Source organism: Ictalurus punctatus, chromosome 3 (genome assembly GCF_001660625.3).
Source record: "Ictalurus punctatus breed USDA103 chromosome 3, Coco_2.0, whole genome shotgun sequence".
NCBI classification, from domain to species: domain Eukaryota; kingdom Metazoa; phylum Chordata; class Actinopteri; order Siluriformes; family Ictaluridae; genus Ictalurus; species Ictalurus punctatus.
The window spans coordinates 29,713,353-29,738,002 of record NC_030418.2 but is presented as its reverse complement, the minus strand read 5'-3'; the positions used below and the strand labels follow the sequence as shown (position 1 = coordinate 29,738,002).

General features: G+C 39.6%; 2 protein-coding genes across 5 annotated transcripts; both read left to right on the top strand.

The window, feature by feature from the left end:
• Positions 1-584: 584 nt before the first annotated feature.
• On the top strand, positions 585-17,662 carry sgms2a (sphingomyelin synthase 2a). 4 transcript variants are annotated; one of them, XM_053679869.1, is made up of 6 exons: positions 585-718; positions 7,619-8,178; positions 11,703-11,820; positions 12,790-12,943; positions 14,764-14,930; positions 16,904-17,662. In XM_053679869.1, exons 2-6 carry the CDS (start codon positions 7,757-7,759, stop codon positions 17,087-17,089), a joined length of 1,047 nt encoding a protein of 348 aa, XP_053535844.1. In that variant the 5' UTR covers positions 585-718; positions 7,619-7,756; the 3' UTR covers positions 17,090-17,662. The 4 variants fall into 4 exon arrangements, with proteins under 4 accessions (XP_053535844.1, XP_053535847.1, XP_053535845.1 ...); XM_053679870.1 differs by lacking the exon at positions 585-718 and adding an exon at positions 4,041-4,251; XM_053679871.1 differs by lacking the exon at positions 585-718 and adding an exon at positions 6,554-6,722.
• Positions 17,663-18,855: 1,193 nt separating this feature from the next.
• Positions 18,856-22,711, top strand: LOC108262960 (cytochrome P450 2U1). The gene is made up of 5 exons (XM_017463317.3): positions 18,856-19,581; positions 20,068-20,721; positions 21,508-21,669; positions 21,835-22,002; positions 22,137-22,711. The coding sequence occupies exons 1-5, from the start codon at positions 19,134-19,136 to the stop codon at positions 22,313-22,315; spliced, it is 1,611 nt and encodes a 536-aa protein (XP_017318806.1). The 5' UTR covers positions 18,856-19,133; the 3' UTR covers positions 22,316-22,711.
• The last annotated feature ends 1,939 nt before the right edge of the window (positions 22,712-24,650 follow it).

The window sequence follows — 24,650 nt, the reverse complement described above, 5'->3', positions numbered from 1 at the left end:
GGCAGTTGCAGCGCGCAAACCCAAGAATATTACTGAACTGGGGGCCATTGCTCATGAGGACTAAGATTCCTCAGGAACGCTGCCAGAAGCTCTGCATCTCGTTTAAAGCACGTCATAACAGCAAAAGCGTGCTCTAAGTACTAAAGATGCTTCCCATGAAGGTGGTGAATCATTTTGTAACTGGAGAAGTCATTATAAGAAGGCATTTTCAGTTGAATTTGTGGAAACCACTTGAAGCACTTGTTGTGTTGAACTACTTCAATTGCTTTTGTTTGATCTGTTCACTGTTCACAATAAACCTGACTTGCAATGGGGGTTGAATCATTTCGATTGCAACTGTAACAACACGTTTTTTCACTCCATTTATTACTAATCTCTCTGAGTGAGCTGTGACTTTAGAAACGATCATATATGCATAGAGTGCATTAATGTAAACTTGTGATTTGCCTTATAGCTGCAACTACTGTCCAAGCTGCTGTTATGGAAAATGAATCGGACCAATCAGTATCGAGAATTCAACACGGCTGTGGTATAATCTTTTACATACATGCATTCAGTTAGTCTCTTGGCGGTGACTCCAGATGTTGTTTTTTTTTCCCTCCCTCCTCCAATGAAAGAGCATCTCTGCTTTACAGTAAAACACAGTTCTCCTACAGGAAGTGTGAGAGCACAAGGCTGGAGGCACACTTCATCCTCGTTTGCTCGAGCGCTCAACAAGGTAAGAAACAACCCTAAATAGCTACAATTCGATCTTAAACTAGACTTTGTGCCATTAGGAACGTTCCTGTAAGCAACAAAACAAAACAATGCATTAGATTATTTTATGCATGTTATAATGTATAATGTATCAGATATAATGTGTCTGATATTGAGCCGCGCGCAAAGTGCGCGTGCGGACAGACAGTGACTAAAAATACTAGACAATTAAATAATAAAACCTGAAGAAGAAGAAGAAGAAGAAGAAAAAGAAGGGGGGGGGGGGGGACAGGGTTAATATATAGATCAGGGATAGAGGTGGCAGTACCTGTTGCTATAACTATAAGATAGTATTAAGTCGTGCAGGACGTGGTGTTCTTCCGATTTAACAACATGTCCTACTATCATCCATGCTCTGATAGATATTCATCACTGACACAAACTTGCAAGTTACTCCGTGCTATTTTGTCTACTTTATTAGGCTAGTGAAAATGCATCAAGCATATAAACATATATCAAGCATGCATGTGTTTGCTGTGCATTAGTGAAGTACGCATGCGCAGAAACTCAATTTTGGGACATACTCATCAAAGGCTAGATTATAAACTGATCATTACACTAATTAATCTAATTATCTAACAATTAAATAGAATAATAGGTTCATGTCTAATAATCTATTACACTAATTAATCCCTTATTTCATATTTTTTTAATATATATTTTTACATATTTTTTAAACATATTTTTTTTCCTTTTGTACCTGTGTAGAAGTAAATTCTAGTTTACGTAGGCTTAAATTCTATTTTTATGTCACGGACAGTTGAAAGAAAGCATTTCACTGCATGTGATACTGTGTTTAGTTGTGTATGTGACCGATAATGTTTGAATTTGAATGAAAACTCAGTAGCCATAGGTTTACTTTACGTCATTTTTATTAAGTTAACTGTTTGATTTTTGATACTTCTTAGTTAAATAGAAAAAGGTCTATTAAAAGCGTTAAACTTGTCGTTTCTTTATTTTAATTTTTTTTTTTTTTTATGTAACCCTGCTGATTCTATTGTGCATTGTTGTATAATGGTACTTGTTAGCAACTACATAGGCTATAATGAAGCCACAACACTGTAGTATATATTACAAAACATTTTGCAAAAAGTTTTCCACATGTAGTTCATTCATGATACAGTATTTCTATAATCATGTAAAAGAGCTTTTGATGCTAGGATCTTAGGATTTTTTTTTTTTTTTTTTTTTTTTGGTTCCTTGTTGTAAATCTGGAACCTGCTGTTTACTCCAGAAACTGCACCGCTACCCTGTAATAACGCCACACTTTTATCCACAGAGCAAGAAATTACAGCCACCACCCTTTTCCCAATCCTCAGTGAGAGACTGTAATGTAGCAGGGAGTCACACTGAGTCGGCCTTGTAGAAAAGCCCTACTTTTATTAAAATAAACACACAAACATTCCTCCAGGTTACTCTGGTTTCCTCCCCCCGTCCAAAGACATGCACTGTAGGCTGATTGACATTAATTGTCTGTAGTGTGTGAATGTGTGTTCCCCGCCTTGTGCCCCGAGTTCCCTGAGATAGGCTCCAGGCTTCCTTGCAACTCTGTGTAGGAGTAGTGGTACAGAAAATGGATGGATGGATGAAAGCTATGTGCTAAGCACTGTACCAGATAGATTAGCAGAAAAGACTCATTTCCACCACTTTTTCAGGACCTCAGGAACCTTTTTTTTTCTTTGCGAATTCAGGCACTTTAGGCATGTTGCCACGAGAAAAGCCCAGGATAGGTTAGGACTCTTTTTAGTTCCTGGTCCAGGGTAGGTATATTTCTGTTGCCCAGGATCTATTGGGGTGGAGCTTGCTGTTGTAAATGTGGTTATTTTTCAAAGGTAAAAATTAACTCTGCTATTTAACAAACACTTGTATTGTATGAATACCTTTTGGCATGGATAGAGGAATGTTTATATGACACTTTTTTTTTTACAAAAGTGATTTATTTCCCCCCACAGCAACCTTTTCAAAAGACAAGGAACTTTTTAAAAAACTTTACGCAAGTTCCCATCAAAAGTACCAGCGAGCTTTGTGCAAATGTAGCTACTGCTCAAAAAAGAGAAATAAATTTAACCACAACAAATCAATCAAGAAGCGTAACCGTCACATAGCCATCACATAGCCTTTTGTCTTATTTTACTTTATGATCCAAAACCAGGAAGTCATTCAGAAACTGTGAGGTTGTTGTTGTTGAAGTCTGGATCTCATGTTCTGGGTCTCTGTAGTTCTTCACGAGGCTCTGGAAGTGGAACATGAATGATTTGGAGCAAAAAAACACATCAGGGCGTGCTCTAATAGGACAATAATCCCATTATATGTATATGGACTTGTAATACAGATGTTGATAAACAGCCTTTGATTTGATATTTATTGTGAGGACATGTTTATTTAGCATTTTTGGAAGGAGTCTCCAGTGTCAGTGCTTTGTAACAGTCAGAGGTAAAGTTGTAAAAGTTTTCCGAATAGAAGACTTTGCACTCTGCGATTTCTCGGTAACATGACAAACTGCATTTTTTGTCTTATTTTAATTTCAAGAGAGAGAAAAGTGTGAGGCTGATAAAAGAAAGACTGTTTATAGCTGCTATAATGTAAGTGATACCAGGAACTAAGTTGATGCATGGATAGTCCACAACATTCAAAGTAACTCTAAAATGGATACAAACTATGACGTGTCATTCTTTAATTAAAAGATAAATAAATTGTCAGCGTTGCCAAACTGCTGTGTGGACACTTTAATTAAACACTGCATCACACCACCCCGTCACCGATTATTTTGTTTTCGTTTATTATAGCGTTTTATTCTTTACATGCACCAGGAGAATCAAATATCATGAAAGCTATATAGTTCATATATATAAGTTATAATTGAATTTCCATCTATATTTGCATTCTACCTATGAATCCAGGACAGTAGGAATAAATTTGCGCCACATCCTTAATCAAGTTGTTCTGGGTTTTCTAATCTACCCTATGGACAAAATACAGGACCCGAATACCTTAAACATATCATATAGCTGCTAAACTACTACGTACTCATTTACACTATGCTTGGGCCCCTTTGGTGTGGACAGATCTTTTTTTAATCTTCTTTTTTGATCCTGTATTTAAAGGCAAAAAAAAGAAGTGCAGTAGCATGTCATTTGCAGCGTGTTGTAACGTGTAGGTCAGGAAAGTAAAATACAGCCCTGGGTTGACTTTTCTGTAAATAGCAGGCAGGGCAGAGCAGTAACAGGCAGACAACCCATCCATTACCATCTGTGTGCATGTGGAGGACATTTTCCCCTGCCAGTTTTCCACCACACATTTCCCCTTCAGGGCGGCAGAGTGGAGGCTGGGGAAGCATGCCACTCCAAGTTTGAGAGTGAGAGAGTAGACACTGGAGGAAGAAGAAACACAGTAGACACTGGAGGAAGAAGACCCACACACACACGCACACACACACACACACACAGCTGGGATTGCGTCTGTGGTATTCAGCATTCAGATGTCGTCGTCTGGATGGTACTGTAAATTTTCTCTCATTTTTGGCTGAATGGTCAAAATATAGGAAAGTGTGTGTGTGTGTGTGTGTGTGTGTGTGTGTGTGTGTGTGTGTGTGTGTGTGTGTGTGTGTGTGTCCGAGTGAGTGAGTGAGTGTGTGTGTGTGTGTGTGTGTGTGTGTGTGTGTGTGTGTATTGTCTCTAGCACTCCAATCAATAAATCTTGTAAATGTATCCGAGCTCTGTAGGGAATGTGATTATCCATGCAACAAGTCTTTCTCAAAAGGAGAAACATTTAGGGGAAATTATTACCCTCATGCTTTGTATGCCTTTCTCCATCACTCTACCCTCATCCTTCCTTCAGCATATCCATTGTTTTCCCAGTGTTTGTCTGCTGCTGGCTATTGAGACGCATGTTGGGAAAGTGATGGGCTCTGAGCTCTTAATGGATCATTTAAGTGGCGCTCCGATTCTGATACACTCTCGTGTTTTCAGCTGAGGAGATGTCTCATTAATTGCATCTGATATTGACATCTAGTCAGGAACGAATTGTTGGATAAGTGTGTTTAAAAAAAAACAAAACCTCATCATATGTCAAAGGTTATGATGATTGTAGCTGTTATTGATATAATAACAGACTACAAATTATAGTCAGCCACGTTATGCTCTAATCTTATTAGGGTAGGTTTTATTAGTTTGCTAACCCAGCTGCAGTGATTCTATTTAACAGAAAATTGAAGTTTACTCTTCTATCATGCTTACACTGGAGGTGCTATCTCAATGTGCCTTTGAATCCAATACAGAACAAGTGCCATATATAGTATGTGCAGTAACTAGCAGTCGAATTGTAAAAAAAAAAAAAAAAAAAAAAAACCAAAAAAAACCCAGGAAGAAAACTGGATTTGATATATATTGGGGATGTAGCTTTATTTAAACATTTATTTGTAGTTCAAAACAATGCCATTGAATTGATTTGAAAATACTCCAAAACCTCGCACTGTTCTTGTAGTCTTCACTGTGCCTTTGTCTGAAGTTTAGTGATAACAGACATCTGAAGTGATGTCACATAACAAAAGAGAATGAGGCTTTTACAAGGATAACCTCACCTGGATACTGTAGATTTGTTCTTAAGACCTGCTGCTGCTGTAATCATAAAGACTGTCTTGTGCTCATTATAATCTGCTCATACTGCAGTTCTTTTCAACACACTTTGTACTAGTTGTCTTTAATCTTCTGCACCTGTATACTGTAATGATTTATAATCCAGCCATAAGAGCCTGACGGGTCTCATTTTGCATCTGGTTCCTCTCCAGGTTTCTTCGTCATGTCCTCATGTCGGCTCAGGGAGTTTCCTTGCCACTGGCTTGCTCATTAGGGATGTACAGTACATCATGATTTCTGTGACAATGCAATGTGTCAAACCCTGGCAGTAACCATTACTGTGTGATACAGGGGGTGTGTAGACTTTAATTTCGATGGTAAGTGGGACTGGACCAATCGTATTTTTCAGGTCTCTGCTATAATACTGAGATCAGAGCTCTGATTCTAAGATGATATCTGATACTGATCTGATACTGACATCCTTTTAGTTACATAGCAAGTCTATGTAATGTTGAAATCTGTGGTGCATCAGTCAACACCACTCAAAACAGATCAATGAATTACATTGGAAAATTTGTCAAATCAGATCCAATACCAATCCAGTGTTTCAGGGCAGTATAATCTGTGATATCACTAGCCTCAGAGAAAGAGGTTTCAGTCAGCACTCTAAAACAATTAATAGATCCATAAAAACTCCTGCAACAGTTGTCCTATTTAGAGAGGTTTTTGCTAGCAGAAGCCTTAACTATCCAACAAACCCTTGAAGCACAGTTTTTTCTAACCGTGAACTCATAAGATTTGGATTGATACACGGTTTAAAGGTTGATTTCAAAATAGCTTGACTAAATAAAACTAAACTGAGACAGACTAGCTTCTTATTGTGTTTTAAACCGCAAGGATTATAGGGTTCTTCAGATAGTGTGGGTTCCCGCAACAGAGAAACGCTCTGTTGCACATAAAACTTTTAAGGCTTGCCCCACATGGACATGCTAAAGAAGGGTTCTTGTTTTAAGAAACCACTGATACCTCCTTTTTTTGTCAAACTGAATCGCAGAAACTAATTTGAAATTAGTACAACTGTTCACAGATGCTTTGCTAATAGCTCCCATTGGGTTCTATTTATTTTTACAAGCTTCAATCATGTCTATTTGAGGTTTCACCTTTCAAGAGAGCTCCAGAGTGCATGATCAGGTTCAGTATGGGTTTCAGTGAACCAAGCCCTGCGGTTACACTCTTGTATTCTTCAATCTCAGAGTAGAACTGCTCTGATCCGAGTTCTCTTTCTGTTCTGGTTAGCTTTGGGGACTTGTGGTAATTTCTCTGATACTCTGAGCTATGCCTGTGGCACAACTTTCCCCACATGTTCCTCGGGTGCTTGTAAAGTACAACAAGGTAAGCCAGTGTTGAAAGAAAGCCTACATATATCATAAAATTATAGAGTAGATCTATAATATATGGATTTGCAGAATCTGTTAACCATGATATATTGATTAAATTGATCAATAGTTTAAATTGTATCCAGTAAGAACTTCCTCGTTGTTCAATCAAATTGTTGCAGCTAGTCTGATCTATTGGGCCTAGGAGATTAGACATTAGATAGCCTGAAATGTTCATGGCACAATTTGTTTTATATGAGAAGTAAAATCCAATATGCAAATATCTGATAAAACAATCAAAAAAGTGGCAGGATGACAACGGGTATTTAGGTTTCCTTTTTTTTTCTTTCTTTTTTTTGTTCAAAGAAAGCACAATGAATCCCTCCACTGGCAGTCTGGACTTAGGTTTAACGAGTCCAAGGTTTCTGCGTCCATAATGCATTTTAAAACAAAAGCACTCATCTGGAATCAGATTTGCTTCAGATCTTAAGTAGTGTGTGGCAAAGTGCAAAACAGTTCCAGAAACTGGAACCATCTGATTTGTAATTGAAGTCCCTACAAAACAATGATCTAATTAGTATGTTGAGACTAAGACTCGCTATTACCCACAAATCAGCATGTCGGTTCACGTATTCAGGTGGGAGAGATATACTATCTTTATATCTTTATTATTATTATTTTTGTTGATATTTAGCCTCCAGAATCCAGGTGACCTCAAAGTAATGATCATGTTGAAACAAACCAAATGGACAGCAGGGTAATGCTCTGGTATTGGATTGCACAAGCAATTCCAATAACTGTTTATTTGTGGCTACAAAAAGCCTGTATTAGATTATAATACCTACTAAAAATGACCAAATGCTTTCTAGAGGCGTATGAGATCAGGTTTCCTGCTTATTTCTGTCATTACAGCTGGAGCGCCACACCTGAAACCTCGAACCTCGAAGCCTTTCATTTGCAGCAGTAACTTGGGCGGGTCTCGGGGAAGCAGCCAAGCCTGGTGGCTCACAGTGAGTTTGTGTGATTAGTGGGTAGCGTGTGGGGGCTCTCATGGCGTCAGCAGACCACCAGTGCGAGCGACACCCCTCAGGTGCCCACTCACACATCCACCCGCAATGTCCTGTACACAGCCCTTCAACAGAGGAAGTGAAGAACAGTGGCCTACGCAAGGGCTTGAGCAGACACCGAGACTATGTGAAGATCTCTGTACTTGATGGCAAGGGCAAGCCTCCACCCATGGAGTGGTGGAAGACGGTGATTGCGTTCTTGTACGCAGCGTTCAACCTGGTGCTGACCACGGTGATGATCACAGTGGTGCACGAGAGAGTCCCAGCGAAAGAGAGCAGCCCGCCACTGCCGGATAAGTTCTTCGACTATGTGGACCGTGTGAAGTGGGCCTTCACGGTGACCGAGGTGAATGGGATGCTACTGGTGGGGATTTGGTCTATACAATGGCTCTTCCATAGATATCGGTAAGTAAAGGTACTAGAGTTAAAATTCCTTCTTAGCATGTTCACAAACTCAATGCCGGGGGGATAAATCAATATTGACCTTAAAGTCCCAGGATATGTAGTGTAAAACATGTTCTAACATACTAAACTTCTTATATTAAACATCCAGCAATCAGGACTCTAATAAAAGTCTGTGCTAATCTTTGCTGATTAGAAATGTCTGGGCATGGCCTAATATTCTAATAATGATATTTACTCAACATCCCTTTGTCCAAAACTTACTGTCTTGAGCAGACTACCAAATTATAGATTTATCATAGTAAGCTATGTTCAGTAGCTCAGCTTTTGCTTGCTAGTTTGTTAGGATCTAAAGACACCATTCAAATGGGTACACAGATTGCGGCTTCCATATCACATGTGGTTTAGGGACACTGTGTCCCAATGGGGCCACTAAACAGTATAAGATAATGAAATCTTGTCAAATTTGTAGATATCTACTTATACTATTCATTCATTCATTAATTCATCTTCAGTAAGTACTTTATTCTGGTCATGGATCTAGATCTTGAGCCAATCCTGGGAACACTGGGCACAAGGCAGGAACACACCCTGGATGGGATGCCAGTCCAGCACAAGGCATCATACACACATATTTATATCTAGGTACAATTTAGCAAAGTCAGTCTGTTTACTGCCATGTTGTTGGTTTTTTTTTTTTTTTTGGAATGTGGGAGGAAACGAGAGAAGGCAGAGGAATGAAAATAGGGAGAACATTTGAAAGTCCACACAGACAGTAATCCCTGAGCTAAGGCTAAAAGCAGAAACCCAGTATTAAATTTACGACTGTCCTGTAATTCTATATTAATTTGTCAAAGTTTCTTTGAAATCTATATAGAGGCCCTGATTGACTAAAGGTTAGCATGTGTTAACACATTCAAAATACATGCAAGCTGATTTCTAATGGGATCTACTAGGATTGCAAGTGCTGTTTGATGTACATTATTGCCTTAATAAATGTGGGGGTGTTTCTGCCTAAATGCGCAAAATACAGGGTGGTGTCTATACAAATAGATTAATTTAAATATATGTCATCCAAATGGGTAAATTTACCAAAAGTATTCCTTAGTAAAATAATCAGAAAGCAAAATAATCTTTTTAAAACCACTATAAAAGTGGTTTTATGGTAGATATTTGTTGTGTGTTACACCTGTGATGCCAAAAACATCTTTGAAATGCAATTAACAAAATGCACACTCAGGTCTATACTCTGTATTTTTTACTCTCATATAGTATTTTGAAGAGACTTTTGAGACGTCTCACTACATTTAACTACCATTATATTTGAGCTTCAGTTATATTTCGGTATTTAGGGAGTCTGTTTGATATCTGATCTCACCACAGCTGCTGAGAACAAACAGTCCATGAGAACATTCTAATTTAAATGTTGGTTTCTATTCACACTTTGTACACGACATTATTAACACAATTATTCGTTGTAAATCACCTGCAGGACACTCACTAAATGTGCTCACAATTCATCAGGGCCTGAGTTGCCAGTTTATTACATATTAGATAAGTTTTTTAGGTATTAGGAGAGTTGTGGTCTCTTTGATACAAGCTATCTGGGCAGGATTAGCGACATCTACATTGCGATTGGTGCAGGAGAAGCTTACGCACCACCCATGTTACATTGAAAAGGGAGATATTCTAGCAAAGAACATGCAAATCATTTGAAAAGTAAATTACAATCACCAGCAATCACAACTTTCGGTTTTTTGGAACTTTAACATATAATTGTACATACAGGCTAATTTGATTACCCATGAGTAAACAATGTAGGAAGTCATTTTCTTCAATTGGTCTCTAGGTTCCCTAATTACATTTCTCTGTGCGCTCTGGTGCTATTAGTGCTAAATTATTTTAGGTCAGATTTCTGCCATTTTCAGATAAAATGAACAAGAGCTTCTTGATACACAAGCACATGCAGGCGCTACTCTTGGGACTCTTCATTCTTCATTTTACCAAGTACAGAATCATATTTGTCTTGAAATCCAGTGGATGATATAATTATAGTCTCCTGCAAGGTTTGTGCCTGTCGTATCACATTCTCAGTTATTTTACAGACCTCATGGCCCGCTCACACTGATCGCATTACGGCTGTGTAACATAGTGCAAAGATGTATTGAGAAGTGTTCATACTACATATATATATATATAAGACATTACACTAAATGTCAAAAGTTCTAAAGCGCTTGTAGATTGCTAAAATGATGCTTTCGTCCAATAATTACAAAATGCAGGAGGTTATAGGCTATAGGATCATCTATAGGCTGCAACATCACAGGAATTCTTTCATTCATCTTCAGTAAGTATTTTATCCTGGTCAGAGTAAGTATTTTATCCCTGGAACACTAGGTGAGAATTAGAATTAGCCAGTGTTAGCATAGCCAATCCATCTTCTTGCATGACTTTTGGGAGATGGACGAAACTGTAAAACCTGGAGGAAACCCACACATACATGGGGAGAACATACAATATGAAATTCCACACTAAGGATGCATTCAAATATAAATAGAATATTTGTATTGAAAAGATAAGGTGTTTTATAGGAAAACAAATACAGATATGAATAGTAGGCTGACTATTTGAGTTTGTTTGTTTGTTTGTTTGTTTGTTTTAGAAATCGTGTTGCATGATTTATTTACAGCTTCATAATAGCCTGGTCGGGGTCTCAACAATTTAAATTAGGCCACTATTTTGTTTATATTTCGTGAACCAACTTAATTGATTAGAAAATATTGCAGGCAGAGACAAACATAAATAGCCCTAATAACTGTGCCAGTTGGGATTAAACAGCAGTTCAGTGCACATCTGGATTCGAGAGCAGAATTCACAGACAGTTGCTATCGTTGCAATTCTTTCTGGGGGTGTGCAAATTTCTCCAAAGTTTCAGAGGCATAGTGGTAGGGTTCATTGAAAAAAGGTTTACAAAAAAAAAAACCTCTCTGGTTTAGGCCACATCCAGAAAATCCTAAAGGAGAATGTCTGGTCTTCAGTCTGTAAGTTGAAACTCAAGCGCAACTGGATTATGCAGAAAAACAAAGCATAAGAGTAAGTTCGAGTCGTAGAAGTAAGTGAAACACTGATCTCCAGTTATCGGAAGCGTTTGGTTGCAGTTATTGCTAAAGGTTAAAGGTGGCACAAGCAGATTTTAAGTTTAAGGTGGCAATTAGTTTTTCACATGGGTGATAGGGGTTGAATAACTTTTTTTGCTTCAATTAAAAATAAATAAATAAAAACTGTATTGTGTGTTTACTCAGGCTGCCTTTGTTTTATGTTGTATTTTGTTTGAAGATCTAAAACTATTTAGCGGGATATATACACAAAAAACCTTTTCACACCACTGTAGCTGTGTTATACAGCACTCTCTGTGTCATGGCGGAGATGACGTTATTGTCCACATCACTTGCATTAGATTAAACGCCCACTTACAAGATATCCACCCCAAAGCTTCACAATTCATATTATCAGATCTGTGTTTGCAGAGCCATCTTGGGCAGGAGGTTCTTCTTCCTAATGGGCACTTTGTACCTGTATCGCTGCGTCACCATGTACATTACCACGCTGCCCGTGCCTGGCATGCACATGTCCTGTGCCCCAAAGGTAAACAACTAGAACAAAAACTGTCTCTCTTCAACATACCAGGCCTGCACTATGGCTCAAGGAATATCATAAATAAATCCAACACACTGCTGTAGGCTGCAATATCCCCTGACTGACTTTTGTGTTATAACACACAAACACCACTTCTGTCTATCTATCTATCTATCTATCTATCTATCTGTCTGTCTGTCTATTTATCTGTCTGTCTGTCTCTGTGTCTATCTATCTATCTATCTATCTATCTATCTATCTTTCTATTTATCTATTTATCTGTCTGTCTGTCTGTCTATCTATCTATTTGTTTGTCTGTCTATCTATCTATCTGTCTATCTATCTATCTATCTATCTGTCTGTCTATCTACCTATTTATCTGTCTGTCTATTTCTTCCCCCAATCCTCTCTTTTTTCCCCTCTCCCTTTCCCTCTCCTGTTTCCCCCACATTTTTCTCTCTTCTGTTGTATGTCTAACTATCTTTCTCTTTTTTTCCCTCTCTTGTTCCTCCCTCCCTAAATCTCTACCAATATATCTTCCCTCTGGCTCTCTTTTCATTGTCTCCCACTTTCTCTCTCACCTCGCTTTACCTGACTCTCTTCCTCCTTCATTCACGTTTACACTTTCCCCCTATCTTCCACTACCACTCCACATTTCCATCTTGCCCTTCTCTTCTCTCCCTTCCCCTCTTTCTCTTTTTCTCCCTTTTAATCTTTATCTCTCTCAATGCCTATCTTTCTCTCTGCCTTTTTCTGTTTTCTTCACTCTCTCACCACTATTTACTTATCTCTCCATCTCTAATCTTTTATTCCCTTCTCTCTTTCTTATATACCTCTTTGTCTTTTTACCCCCTTTTTCATTCTTTCTCTTCCTCTCCTTTCCTTCTTATCTGGGTCACTTAAAATCCCTCTCTATACTCTTTCTCTTTCCTTTCCTTTGTCCCTCACCTCACCCCCCTCTCTCTCTCACACACACAGCTTTATGGAGACTCACAGGCGAAACTACAGCGAGTTCTGCAGCTGATCTATGGAGCTGGCCTGTCCATCACCGGTTCCCACATCATGTGCGGTGACTTCCTGTACAGTGGCCACACGGTCATGCTCACCCTCACCTACCTGTTCATCAAGGAGTGTGAGTCTCTTTTCTTCCTTTAGCCAACCTCAGGCCTTTTTATGACGTAACCCATTTGATTTTTATTAAAAATGAAACCATATTATCACTCAGCTTAGTTAGGACAAACTAGAAACAAGGCAAGGAATTATTTCCAGGAAGAAGGGAGAAAAAACCTTCGGTGGGACGAGGACTCAGCATGAGGGGCTCATTGTCCTCTGGCAGGCTCTGGGAGTTATTTTTGTTAAAGACATGGTACTTGCTGATTCCGTTGCTACCTGGCTCCACACCACCTCTCTTTGGTATTTCTCTGTGGCTTTGTTTAGGGCTGACCTTTTCTGAGGATACCTCTAAGCCATTTTAACAACCATTTACAATGTAGTGAGAATTATACGCAAGTACGCATTCACTTGTAAATGCACTTCACATAATTATATTAGACTGTTTTCACAGATATTTCATTCATTCATTCATTCGTTTAACTTCAGTAACTGCTTTATCATAATCAGGGTCACTGTGGATCTGTATGGCTATCCCGAGAACACTGGGAGTGAGGTTCTCTGGATGGGGCACCAATCTATCAAAGGGCACTATGCGCAAACACATTCACACCTAGGGCCATTTTTTCCTAGCCAATCCACCAGGAGGTGCGAGGAAAACCCGGAGGTATATGTTGAGAACATGTACGGCAATTCAACATAGCGAGTCTAGGAACCATCCATTTTCCATACCACTTATCCAGGGTCACGGGGAGCCTGGAGCCTATCCCAGGGAATTTGGGGCACAAGGCAAGGGATGCCCTGGATGGAGTGCCACCCCATCGCAAGGCACAATCCAACACACATTCAAACACTACAGACAATTTGGAAATGCCAATCAACCTACAATGCATGTCTTTGGACTGGGGGAAGAAACCGGAGTTTGTTGGTTAGACACTGAACTTTGCCTTTTGGTGTCTTGATGTCCAAGTAAAACACAATGTAGCCACTCCCACATTACAGGATAATGACTGTAGGTTGCACAGGGCCAAAGCTGTGTGTGTACAATGCAACATTTTGAGTGGCCTCCAATATTACCTGACCTCAGCACACCACAAACACTAGTAAAAATTGCACCAAATCAATGCGAGAGTGAGCTACAATAGACATCTTTATGAATCTATGAACAGAAATACAGCAAGCAAGAGGATCCAAAACAAACCAGACCATATTACCACTCAGGTACTCAGGAATGACTTGGAGATATGGTGCAGGTAATATACCATGAACTTTAGTTAAAATACTCTCAAGTCTCAAGACACTGGTGGGGTCTTGACCTAACAGGATCGCCACTGATATTAAGGCGAGGGGACATGACATATGTGACTAAAGTTTTCCATGGTAGTAGACCAGTAGTAGTATTAAACTGTAGGTAAAACTCTCAGAAATAAAGGTACCAAATTGTACTCTTGCTTGTTAGGGTGGTACCATCAAGGGTACATCTTCTCTACCTTTTACCTGGGAAGGCACATCCAGTGTACCTTTAATGAGCTTTTAAGTATATCAGCGGAGCTTGCATGTTCTTCCCGTGCTTCGGGGCTTTCCTCGGGGTACTCCGGTTTCCTCCCCCAGTCCAAAGACGTGCGTTGTATGCTGATTGGCATTTCCAAATTGTCTGTAATGTGTGTGCAGTTGTGCCCTGCGACAGGTTTGCACCCCGTCCAGGGTGTCCCCCGCCTTGTGTCCCATGTTCCCTGGGATGACTGGAAGGTAGTACTTTAATCTTTAATTCTGAGAATGAAAAACAGCAGGTTTAAGCGTCAGCACCTACTGGAATAATGATGTAATCCCCCTTTCCTGTAGACTCCCCCCGCTCGTTCTGGTGGTATCACCTGCTTTGCTGGCTCCTGGCTGCAGTTGGTGCAGTGTGTATCCTCGTGGCTCATGAGCACTACAGCGTGGACGTAGTGGTGGCGTACTTCATCACCTCCCGTCTCTTCTACTGGTATCACACCATGGTCAATGTGCAGGTATGCCAACCAGATGAAGTCAAATGAAGGTGATATCAATCCTCACCAATTCCCGTACACACACACACTTATTCAGAATTCAGAGACTCTTCTGAGAGACATACATTTGAATCTAATTGTTGATGTTTGTTTGTTCTAATAGAGCTCAAGTGCTCTTTAAAGACACAACACACTATGAGCTAGTATCCAAATGGAAACACGAACACACACCTCTGTGCTCGAGGCTCATTCTGTTTGGTTCCGAAGCAAAGAAAGAGTGATGAATTACAGGACATTAAAATGGCACTGACCTCCTACTGAAAGCATTTACATGAATTGGAGAACACCACTCTCATCCATTAGACAGTACATGGCTTATGAGATATGAATCTCTGATGGGTTCTAAGTGCTCCCTCAGTACGTGATGCCAGAACAAATCTTTTAGAGCCAGACAGAAGAGAAACAACACTAAAAGCAGAAATGATTGTCATTGTGATTATGTTATAAGCTGTAAAAAAAAAAAGTGAATCGTTTGAAATGAGACATGATTTGAATGGCCTACTAAGCACTATAAACTATACACAGTGCTATTTCATCATGTAGTTGTGTATGTATTAGTATGTAGTAGAGTAAAAACATCTCAAATTGATGAGTCACAGAAATGACAAATGCATGGTGTCTCATGTCATTGATCCAAAACAACCATAACATTAATAAAAATACACTCACCTAGATACTTTTCTGCTCACCATGGTTGTAAAGAGTGGTTATTGGATTTACTGTGGGCTTCCTGAATGTCCATTCTCCATCAACCTCTCACAGACAAACAGACAGACAGACTAATTAATATATATATATATATATATATAATATTTTATATATATATATATATATATATATATATATATATATATATATATATATATATATATGTTTTTGTGTATATACTGACTTGCTTTAGAAATTAAAACAAAATCTAAGATAAAACAGAGGCAACCTGAGAGAACACAAAATACAGGTTTTAAACAATAATGTTATCATTGAAGCAAAAACTTTATCCAGTACCAACTGGGCCTGTGTGAAAATATATTTGCCCCTGTAGTTACTAATTCCCCAAATCTATGAAACTCCATTCATAATGGGATTCAGCTTGACTAGACGCAACCAGGCCTGATTACTGCAAAACCTGTTCACTCAAATCAACACTTAAATATAACTTTTTCAACAGCATGAAGTTGGTTACAAGGTCTTAACACACTATGCCAGGGTTGAAAGAAATTCCAGAAATGATGAAGATGGTGGAAGATGGTGATTGAAATACATCAGTCTGGGAAGGGATACAAAGCGATTTCAAAGGCTCTGGGACTCCAAAGAACCACAGTGAGAGCCATTATCTCTAAATGGAAAAACTCAGCACAGTAATGAACCTTCCCAGAAGTGGCCGACCTTCCAAAATTCCTCCAAGAGCACAGCAACTACTCATAAGGAAGTCACAAAAGACCCAAGGACAACATCAAAAGACCTACAGGCCTCTCTTGCATCAATAAAGGTCACTGTTCATGACTCCACTATCAGAAAGACATTGGGCAAAAATGGCATCCATGGAAAAGTGGCGAGGTGAAAACCACTGTGAAACTCAGAAGAACATTAAAGCTTATCTGGATTTTGCTAAAACACATCTTGGGTAACACCTTCTTCCTCTTAATCTCTCTCTGTCCCATCTTCCATCCCTCCATCACTCTCTATCTCTTCCCTCATCCAGTTTATTTCACTCTGATGCATTAGTGGTAAGACTTTAGTTATTATACCACGCACTTGTAGAAACAACAGTTCAACAAGGGTTCTTTTTAACTTCAAAAGTTTTAGCTTTCTAATTGTGTTCTCCTCAGAAACATTTCTGAAGCTCTTCTGTTTTAGGGTTCTACACAAAGCTTTTAAGGCACTAGAATTTTTTTCCAGTGTAAAATTTCCTGTATGTGCTGCTCTTCCTCCAGGCTCTAAAGTGTTCGCCCAACAACTACCTCACCCACACGTGGTGGAACCCCATCTTCAACTTCCTGGAGCGTAACGTGCAGTCACAAGTGCCTTGTTCGTTCTGCTGGCCGCTGACCTGGCCTCCATCCTGCCTGAAGAACCCATGTAAAAATTACTCCATGGTGCAGAGTGTTCGCGAGGAGTGACCGTCAAATCTTCACCTCCACACTGTTACTTTTCTTTACAATTACTATACAATATTGGTATACGTTTATTTATGAACACCTGAAATCTTGCATATCAATAATACCAAAGACTGAAGGGGTTATGAGAAATCAACGGCTCAGGTTTAATAATTATTAAAAAGACACACACACACACACAAAAAAAAAAAAAAAAACCCAACACAACAACATTAAACCTTTTTTTGGGGAAACCATGCACAATTCAATAACTTTACCTGTTACTGATTTTATTTTTTCCCCAAGTAAGTTAGTATGCAAACAAATTATAAGAATAATATTCTATGAGTAATATTTGTTAACAAAAAATTGTATTCACTTTGATTTTTTTTTTTTAACTCAATGAAGTGGTCTTCAATTGTGCCTTATTAAGCATGTATTGTTGAATTTTTTTTTTTACTTGATTCTAACTTTTGTTGAATATTTCTTTTTTTTTAATTTTTTTTTTTTTTAAACAAAAGATAACATTAAAAGTCAAACAAATTGAAGAGTGTATTGTATTTGTTGATGCAAATAAAAACTAATAATAAACCACAATGTATTAATCAATCTGGAACTGAAGAAATCACACAGCTCATCTATACAGACAAAAGTTGTTGTATAATGTTCAAAATACGGATTATTGTGGTTACTTAAGTTATGGTAAAGACCGAACACGAAGTTGTTATAACAAAATCAACTTATGAGAAACCAACTCACACAAAGCAACGTTTCACCGGAAACAGAAACACATCCTGCATGAAGTACCCTATAAAATAAAACACATTAGTTGTTTGCACCTTTTGGAATAAATGTCCAAAAGCTGTTGTTTGTTTATTTATTTATTTATTGGCAGTGTCCGTTTATAAGGCTTTTTCTTCCCAATGAAAATATTAATTAAAATAGCATTTTTGTTTGTTATCGAAACATGTTATTTGGTTTCCTAATGTATGTGCACACATAAATAAATGATATAAATCTTATAGTACATGTAATTTCTTAGGTAAGATACTGTGTTGTTGTTGTTGTTTTTTTTTAAATGAGTTAAAACTGGGGAAATGTTTAGTGGTTAACACGTTTGCCTAGCACCTCCAAAGTTGAGGGTTCAAATCCTGCCTCTGCCCTGTGTGCATTGAGCTTGCATGTTCTCTCTGTGCTTCGTGGGTTTCCTCTGGATACTCCAGTTTCCTCTCACATGCAGGATGAGTAGTATGGAAACTGGCTGGCTGGCACATGGTGGCTTAGTGGTTAGCATGTTCACCTCACACCTCCAAGGATAGGGGTTCAATTCCCACTGTAGCCCTGTGTTTGCATATTCTCCCTGTGCTGTGGGGGGTTACTGTGATTTCCTCCCCCAGTCCAAAGATATGTGTGGTAGGCTGATTGGTGTGTGTATGTGATTGTTTTGTTTTTTTTTTAAATAGAATTTTATTTATTATATTATTTTTTTTATTGTATTACTAAATTGTATACCCTGTATAGTGTAAAGATATGCAAGACTGTCTGTTCTTTATGAGATAAAACAAACAAACAAATACAAACAAGTCTAGAATTATCTTAACATAACTCTAGGATTAGTTTAACTTGAAAGCCTCCTTCAAAATGGCGGTGCGGCTGACGCTTCAAACCTATCGTGGCATCTGATTGGACTACGGTTACATATAGACCCACCCATGTTCCGTCCTCGTGAACCTACCGTTAACTAATGAAAATCTGCGGATTTGGCCACACCCTCCGGACGCTTCTACCAAAACAAAACACGAGTGACAGAAGCGTGAGTCCAGAGCAGAGCCTGGAGGGGGATTTAAACGGGTTTGTTTGGAAAAGAGACTTGAGTTATAGGTGTTTAATTGCGCTTCCGTAATGTCGGTCAAATCGTTATAATATGAAATGTATACTATTTATAACCGTTTTGCGTTGAGACTACATTATAGGATGTGTTAGATCGTAATAATCTACATATGATCTCATCGGGAGTCATGCTTCATTCACAGTTGGAGATTTTTTATTGAAAACAACAACAACAAACATGGAGGCTGTGTTTAATAAAATGTGGCATGAAGTCGTGTTTCCCTCCGTGCCGTTTGTATCTTTCACTCTTTTCATCATTATTGTTTTCTCTCTGCTCAGGCAGTATCGACTGAGTAAACAATTGTTTGTAAACATCCCCCCGGGCCCAAAACCACTTCCGGTTGTTGGGAACTTCGGAAGCTTGTTGGTGCCCCCGTTTCTTCTGAAGCTGTTCGTCCGGAAAGCTGAAGAGTATGAAAAGCAGAGAGCAAGCCCGCTTTCCCCACAGGTCGGTTTAACGGATCTGTCGAAGGTTTACGGTAACGTGTACAGCCTGTTTGTGGGCAGTCAGCTGGTCGTGGTGCTGAACGGATACGAGCTGATCAGAGACGCGCTGTCCAACCACGCAGAAGTCTTCTCTGACAGACCTGACATCCCTCTGATCACCATTCTGACCAAACGGAAAGGTGAGAGCAGCCCATACATCATTCATCCATTCTGCCATGCACTCAGCTTTGCTTACACTCTGACAAACTGACAGTTCCTCAACCTCAGCTACATCACGCAAGTTTAAAACCTGGTCTCAAGTATAGATGTGCACAGGACTGTTTTGTTTGTACCTGGTGTGGTGTATTTATTTATGTTTGTGGACTTCCGACCATCGGACCCGTACACCGATCAGCCATAACGTTAAAGCCATGAATAACATTGATGCTGTGAAATAAACTCTCTCACAGAATAACAAAGCCACCTGTCCGTAAGTGATGCAAATGATGGAAAAGTACGTCAACATAAACTAATTCGTTTTTGAAGATTATAGATAGATGATGAGATCAGGGTGTACTAAAGCTAAACCTCTGGAATGGGATGGGCATCTTAGAGCGTCAAGTAGTATAGGTTATAAGACAACATTTCGAAGCAGTATCTGACGTGTTAACGCATCTGATCCACAGGCATTGTGTTTGCACCTTACGGTCCAATCTGGAGAAAACAGCGCAAGTTCTGCCACATGTCTCTTCGAAACTTCGGCCTGGGCAAGCTCAGCTTGGAGCCCTGCATCCGCGAGGGATTCGCCATGGTCAAGGCTGAGCTGCTGAAGCGAAACCAGGAGGCAGGAGGACAGGGAGTGGACCTGACTCCTTTGATCAGCAACGCAGTGTCTAACGTGATCTCCTCGATCAGCCTGGGCCAGCGTTTCCATCACCAGGATGAGGAGTTCTGCACGCAGATGAACCTCATGGCCCACGGTCTGGAGATCAGCATGAACAGTGCCGCCCTGCTCATCAACATCTTCCCCTGGCTCTACTACGTCCCCTGTGGTGTTTTCAAGCAGCTCCGCCAGGTGGAGAGGGACATCACGGCATTCCTGAAGAAGATTATAGCTAGGCACAGGGCCACACTGGACCCCGAGAACCCCAGGGATTTCATCGATATGTATCTGGTGGAGATGCTGACCCAGCAAAAAACAGGAGGATCAGAGGAGGATGGATTCTCCGAGGATTACCTGTTCTACATAATAGGGGACCTGTTTATTGCGGGGACGGATACGACCACTAATAGCATCCTGTGGATGGTCCTGTACATGTGTTTACATCCTGATGTTCAAGGTAAGCACACCTTTAAGCACAAACTTTCTCCAAGATGAATTCAGTTCATTTGGAATTTATTTACTACCTTTTCCCCTAGTGTCTGTGAAAAACACTATTAATTAACTATGTTTAGTAGTATTATTACCTTATACCATAGGTGTGGAAATACAAGCTTCCAAATAGTTTTTATGCTTTTTTTTTTTTTTTAAATGTCTGGAGACTTTGAACATAGATTGGGTTCAACATCACAGGTCTGAATAAATACTTTTGATATTGCGTCTCAATGTTGTTACCGTGACAATAAGCCTTATTTGGGTTTAGCTATATTTGCGCAGCTTTCCCATTATAATGCTGAATGGAAAGGAAAAAAAGAATAAAAACATGCAGAGGGGACTTATTTGAGGCTATAGTGCATGTCAGTGTTTTAAGTAGCTCATAGTGAGAATGCCTGCTGCGATGTTACCATAATTGTAGCTTTTTGAGATGTCAGTGGTTCAGCAAATCAATAGACACTGAGTTAGCTATTTTCAGTTATTACAGTTATGAGTTAGCAAAAAAGCCATGGGAGAAGTGAGATAATAGATACAAAAATGATTGTATTTGGTGGAGGAAACACCATTCTGCTTCACGTTCTCGCTTATTTTCAGGTATTGCAGCACTTCTTTTGGTGTTATCTTAGAGTGGTGTAATGATCAATTGTTCAGGAAGGAAATCAGGAAGGTGCAAATACTTTTTCACGGCACATGTTAAAGAAAGAAACGCACTAATAATCCATTCGGTTACATGAAATCTGTGATGTCTCAGAGAATGTCCAGCGAGAGATCGATGCAGTAGTGGGACGTGGAAGGCTGCCGTCGCTGACTGATAAGGGCACGCTGCCCTACACCGAGGCCACCATCATGGAGGTGCAGAGAATGTCTGTGGTGGTGCCTCTGGCTATTCCTCACATGGCTTCCAAGACCACAGGTTAGGAAGTGAAACCAAATGGCATGTTTGTCAAGCTGAAGCAGAATCCCGAGTTCTGTTAATCAGTCTTCACATGTGATCCTCGGGTGATCTAAAAACAATGGAAGTGTGAAGAGAAAGCAGAAACTAACACTTGTTTTGCTTAAAATATTTTTTTCCCCCTAGAATTCCATGGGTACACTATTCCAAAGGGGACAGTCATCCTTCCCAACCTCTGGTCGGTCCATAGAGATCCCACCGTGTGGGAGAATCCAGATGACTTCAATCCTTCACGGTTTCTGGATGAACAAGGCCAACTCCTCAGGAAGGAATATTTTATTCCATTTGGAATAGGTATGGTTTATGGTTTTATTTTATTGGTGGTTTCTGTCAGCTAAAGCCATAGTCAGGGATGTCAGAAGAGCTATGTGGTACTTGGTAAATATAAAAAGAGCATTCCCTTTTATTTGTTATCCTCGTGTCCTCAGGTCGGAGAGTGTGCATGGGAGAACAGCTGGCGAAGATGGAGCTCTTCTTGATGTTCACCAGCCTGATGCAGGCTTTCACATTCCGCCTCCCTGAGGGACATCAGCCTCTGTCCATGCACGGACGCTTCGGCCTTACGCTGGCTCCCTGTCGCTTCAGTGTGTGTGTAACGCCACGCTAAACTGAAACACAAACGTCGTCAGAAACTCACAGAGACAACAATGATATTGATTTCTTAATGCGTTTTAGGGCAACGATTCATTCAAACGAAGGTGAAGAGCTCCAGTAGTGGAGCTAGTCAAACAAATTCCAGCTGATTTTGATAAAGCGAGACCAGTGTGAAACTGGTTTGAGCTTCAGTTGTAAAACCAGTGGTTTGTAACAAATCATTTCACTAAATTGTGTCGGATTAGTGCAGAGTATTAGAATACTGAATACTAAAATTGCCCGTAGTTTTGGTATTCGTGTCTAATTTCACATTCAGCTTTTGCACTTTACTACTTTGAAAATGTGTACGTCTGACCATTTCAAAATCACGGTCGTAATATCATAATACTAAAACAGTTCATTTACAGTTCATACTTTTACATGTTGTTTTTCAGCTTTAGCACTTTCTTGTGGTCTATGGCCAGAATATTGTATTTTGGTCAGTTTACGGAATAGAAATGAATTTCTATCAAATTAACTGACAATGACACGACAACACAACATCATTTCTCCTTTTGATTTCTCTCACTGAACAATCCATCAAACTCTAACTGCAGTTGGATAAATGTTATCTGATCACCTCTGTGAACTGCTTTAAGATCTGAGGTGCAAGTGGCCTTAACAGCATTCAAAATTATTTTATGGATCTCAGATTTGTATCGAATGCAAGGGAAATTAATATATGTAGGCACTAATGTGTTATATATGCAGATCAATGCATAAATATTACAGTATTTAAACATTTATAAAAAGCTTCCTGATGCGGTTTAAAATCATATAATTTGTTATACATGAGACAAATATAATTATGATTTGAATATAAGAATACGCTGCTCATCTCTTAATAAGTCATGTTTAGGAAGGTATGGCTTTTAAAGGAGTCATTTCATGATTTTGAATGTTTTCCATTTTTTTGGGTGTGTAATGAATCTGCTTGTGCTTCTGCTTTGCTCTGCAAAGTCCCAAAGCTCATGGTCTTCCCCAAAGGGATTTATTCTGTCTAACAGAAAACACTGCTCCAGACCTGCCCAAAACGCCTCGTTCGAAGTCCAGATTTACTTCCGTAATTTCTCTGTCACAGACTGCACGATCAGCATAATCCCGCCCAAAAACAGGCACGAAGAAAGAAGGCATGGCTTCAGTGAATTCAGGCGGCATATTGCAGAAACGCTATGAGTTTCAGTGTGAAAGCAAAACTTCTTTGTTTAGACTTCTGAAAATGGATTAAATTAGTGCTTACTGTTTATTTATAATGCTGTTCCTGAGCAGTAGAACCCAAACATTTTACAGAGGACAGCTTCCTGAACCTGGGCGAATACAAGGCAGGCTACACACAAAGGCTACTCCTGAAAAGTGGGGCGATTCACACTTTGCTCGGAGAATCTTGCGGTTCTGAATCAAAATCTGTAAGGGTGTTAGATACCGTAATTTCCGGACTATAAGCCGCTACTTTTTTCACACTTTGAACACTGCGGCTTAAACAATGACGCGGCTAATTTATGGATTTTTACGAGCTAACGTGCTTCATGCCGCCAAAACATTTAGCCTCGTCACATCGGACCAATGAAAGTACCGAACAGGTCACAGTGGATTCAGTGGTTCAAATTAAATCAAACGCGCTCACACTACATTCTTCAGATCAGTCATTTTGCGCTTCATGCACACTCCCTCATCGCGGAAAACACACGAAGAAATGCATATGATGCAGCTTTCAAGTTAAAGGCGATCGATCTGGCTGTCGAAGAAGGAAATAGCATGCGAAGAGTAACTTTTGCTCCAGTCTGCCAGTGGATCCTAACAGCGTCGAGCAGTGTCATAAAATCTACCATCACCAGCGGGTTTCGAAAGGCTGGACTGCTGCGTGATGAAGAGGACAGCACAAGCTCAAATCTGAATTTGCCTCGAGACGTAAGTGACATTGAGAGCGACAACGAAAGAGAGACTGAGGAAGTGTGTGATGAAGTACCGGTAATTCTGAGGCTGTTCAATTCCGACACTGAAGAAGGCGACTTTAGTGGATTTAGTGCGCAGGAGGAAGATGAAAATAGCGATCAATGACTTTTCCAGGTAGGCAACTGTATTTTTTATTTTTTTAACCAGCCGTGTTACAGGCACTGTTCAGAAAAAAGCATTTATGGTACGTATTTAATTAAAAGTTAAAAAAAAAAATCTTTGTGTAACATCTTTCTGTGTAAATATCTCATGTTACAATGTGGACACCTGCGGCTTATAGACGAGTGCGGCCTATATATGTACAAAAAAAATTTTCTTTTTAAAGTTAGTGGGTGCGGCTTATATTCAGGTGCGCT

Excerpts from the sequence above, each read along its gene's own strand:
- sgms2a (XM_053679869.1), top strand. The coding sequence starts at position 7,757 with ATGGCGTCAGCAGACCACCAGTGCGAGCGACACCCCTCAGGTGCCCAC. Across the intron at positions 8,179-11,702 it reads TGGCTCTTCCATAGATATCG|AGCCATCTTGGGCAGGAGGT; the intron begins GTAAGTAAAGGT and ends CTGTGTTTGCAG. Across the intron at positions 12,944-14,763 it reads CTACCTGTTCATCAAGGAGT|ACTCCCCCCGCTCGTTCTGG; the intron begins GTGAGTCTCTTT and ends CCTTTCCTGTAG.
- LOC108262960 (XM_017463317.3), top strand. The coding sequence starts at position 19,134 with ATGGAGGCTGTGTTTAATAAAATGTGGCATGAAGTCGTGTTTCCCTCC. Across the intron at positions 20,722-21,507 it reads TTTACATCCTGATGTTCAAG|AGAATGTCCAGCGAGAGATC; the intron begins GTAAGCACACCT and ends GTGATGTCTCAG. Across the intron at positions 22,003-22,136 it reads TTTTATTCCATTTGGAATAG|GTCGGAGAGTGTGCATGGGA; the intron begins GTATGGTTTATG and ends TCGTGTCCTCAG.